Source organism: Dendroctonus ponderosae, unplaced genomic scaffold (assembly GCF_020466585.1).
Source record: "Dendroctonus ponderosae isolate FM_Combo_2020 unplaced genomic scaffold, Dpon_F_20191213v2 Dpon_F_20191213_2, whole genome shotgun sequence".
NCBI lineage: Eukaryota > Metazoa > Arthropoda > Insecta > Coleoptera > Curculionidae > Dendroctonus > Dendroctonus ponderosae.
This window is the reverse complement of record NW_026018165.1, coordinates 17,374,492-17,377,087: the sequence shown is the minus strand read 5'-3', so window position 1 is coordinate 17,377,087 and position 2,596 is coordinate 17,374,492. Positions and strand designations below refer to the sequence as shown.

The following is a 2,596-nucleotide window of genomic DNA, read 5'->3' as shown; positions in this document are numbered from 1 at the left end:
GCAGTCACCTTTAAAAATTCCTGGAAAATCTGCCAATGTCAGGAATTTCTTGAAATTTTCGACAGTGTTCTATCAGAGTCTCGCCTACAACCGCCCAAAATTCGTTTAGCAGCAAAGTTATAGTTTGGATTTTCTGATTTTTTCAAAGAGAGTGACCGCATTAAAGTTTGGATTTCTTTACATCAAAGTTCAAAATTTTTCAAAAATTCAGCAGTAACTGGAATCCACTGAATTTTTGCACACACTACAACTGAAGCCTCCTTTATACAGGGGCCCAATTGCAAGAGTTTGGCGTGCTCAGTTTGGAACTTATGAATTTTCGAACCTATGAAGTCTTCAAATGCACATCTTGCACTTTTTGGCAATCTCCGATGAGTTTGAACGAATTTTAAAATCTGATGATGGCTCTGTGGTCTCGCCGAAACGTAACCAAATAGAGGATATACAAAAAAATTAGTTTCACACTGTGACTGGAGCCCAGGGAAGAAAATAATATAATAACGTTTCCCTAATCTGTTCCAAACGCTTAATAACTGGGTAGGATCGGACCGCACTAAACCAGGGCGTCCTAAAAGTCAATTAATTTTGAAACACTCGGTACTAATAATGCAGACGCAATCCGACTCAGACGCCAACATCAATGGGAGTTTTTGCCTGCACACGTTAAACATCTGAAAGTGGTACTGGGAGAGTGTCAATCTGAGCTTTTGATCAGTTTTACCACATGGAAGTTTTCGATGGAAAACAAACCCCAATATGAAGTAGGCGAAGTTGGTGGTGGTTGGTAAATAGAGTCGATGTGCATCGGCCCCGATAGGAGCTACTTAAGTAGGAACCCGAATTTTTGTATTCGGGTAATATTTTGTATTCGAATCAGTAGAATTTGTGGTTTTACCGAAAGTACGACGATGCAAAAACGGATAACCAGTGCTGTACCCGCGCCCCCTTTCTACCTGACTACGAGAAGAGGCAAGGCTGTTCAACATCTTGGGAGCCAAGAAAGCGCAATCGAGCTCTCAGTCGTGCAGTATTTCCTTCGATTGAAAGGCCCGGAGTGTTAAGCGGGTGTTTTTCGTCGCATTTTCACTTTTCCACTGTGCCCCCAAGCACCATGTGCATGTGTGAGACAAGCAGCAAACATTGAGCAACAACATGTACGTGACCGATCCTGCATGGGCTGGTGAGCAACGTTTGTTTCTTTTTCTGTTTTGTTTTCGAAATCGAACGACGCATTTCGGGTCGACGGAAACCGTATAAATATTCTGTTTTTAAACAAAATATTCTATATTTTGTCGGATAAATATTCTACTAGGGGCCTTTTTGGTGGCACACAAGTGCCATATGGTCAAGGAGTGGGCAAATGTTGCTTAGTAGGTACCACCAAAGGCGTTCAAGTGGGCGCACTTGTTTCTCTTCTTGGGTTGCTTGCTCTATCCCGTTTCTCTCCCATTTCTCCAAGAGTCTTTAATACTGGAGAGTTTAACTAGGTTTAACTCGTTTTCATTCGACTAGATCCAATACGATCCAACAGGTGTGGCGCTGATTATGTTTTTTGACGTGATAACTTTTATGGGAGGGTGAACCGCACATATGCACTTTGAATTCGACATTTTTCTCTTAGTGCGGGTGCATCTGTAGAGCTGATAAACTTTTCAAATACACATTGCGTTATTAAACTGACAGAGATTTTGATTTATCAATTATTGAGTGTGATATTATTGTGTTCGGCGCAGTTTATTTTATAACGCTGATCACAATGAATCAACAAATTGTCAAGGGAGAAGCTGCAGATACTGCAAATACTCGGTTAAGGGTGCTCATGTACTAAATGCCTGTTCGAGTTTTGCCTTCTTTTAAATTTTCAATTAAAGTACACACACAGTTATACACACTAAAGCAGTTTAAGTGCAAAAAAATGCGGATTGTCCATCAATTTGCAGAAAAATGCATTACAAACTTTTGATAATCGTCTTCAAACGACCGGGTATTTATCGTTGCAAATGAGATTGCACATTGCCGTGTACTGTTAAATATTGTTTTAAGAACTAACAAGCGATGTTGTGCAACAAAAATTGTGCTTAAAGTTTTTGAAAAACGGTTGGACCTATTTTAAATCGCCTGATTGATTGTGGACGCAAATTCGTATCAAGAAAACATTAAATTAAATTAAATCGTATCGATACAATCCGCCTGTAGTCCTGATGCTGCCCTGATGATGTCCATTTGCATTGTATTGCACGATTCGGTAAAATATTACCTACTTGTTTAGTGATTTTCATCGCAGACAATTGTTAAACCAGATGTTGAGTAAATATTTTCGAAAGAAGGCATGGTCAATTTATTAAAAACGCTCAAGATTAAGTGCAAATAAAGTGTCACAACTATTATTAATAACTTTTAATGCAATGATATGTTCTATTATTTGTTATTTTATTTTGTAACAACAAATTATCAATATTTAGATATCTATTTTTTAATCTCTCATATTTAACATAAAATGATAAACATCATTACTGTTTTGTAATAATATATAATAAATATGTTTGAATTTAATTGAAAAAATATTTGAGTTTACCTCGGTTATTTCAGAAAACAT

General features: G+C 37.7%; 1 protein-coding gene across 4 annotated transcripts in view; it reads left to right on the top strand.

Moving 5' to 3' along the window:
- The window catches only part of LOC109536704 (bone morphogenetic protein receptor type-1B), a 69,448-nt gene that overhangs the window by 63,143 nt on the left and 3,709 nt on the right, over nt 1-2,596 (top strand). Inside the window, exon 1 of one of the 4 annotated variants that reach the window (XM_019903025.2) lies at nt 955-1,180. The exons of the other annotated variants lie outside the window; for them this stretch is intronic. Within the exon in view, the coding sequence (XP_019758584.1) occupies nt 1,153-1,180 (28 nt within the window). The 5' untranslated portion in view covers nt 955-1,152. Of the gene's footprint in view, nt 1-954; nt 1,181-2,596 lie in introns of those variants that run through there. 4 annotated transcript variants of the gene reach the window in all.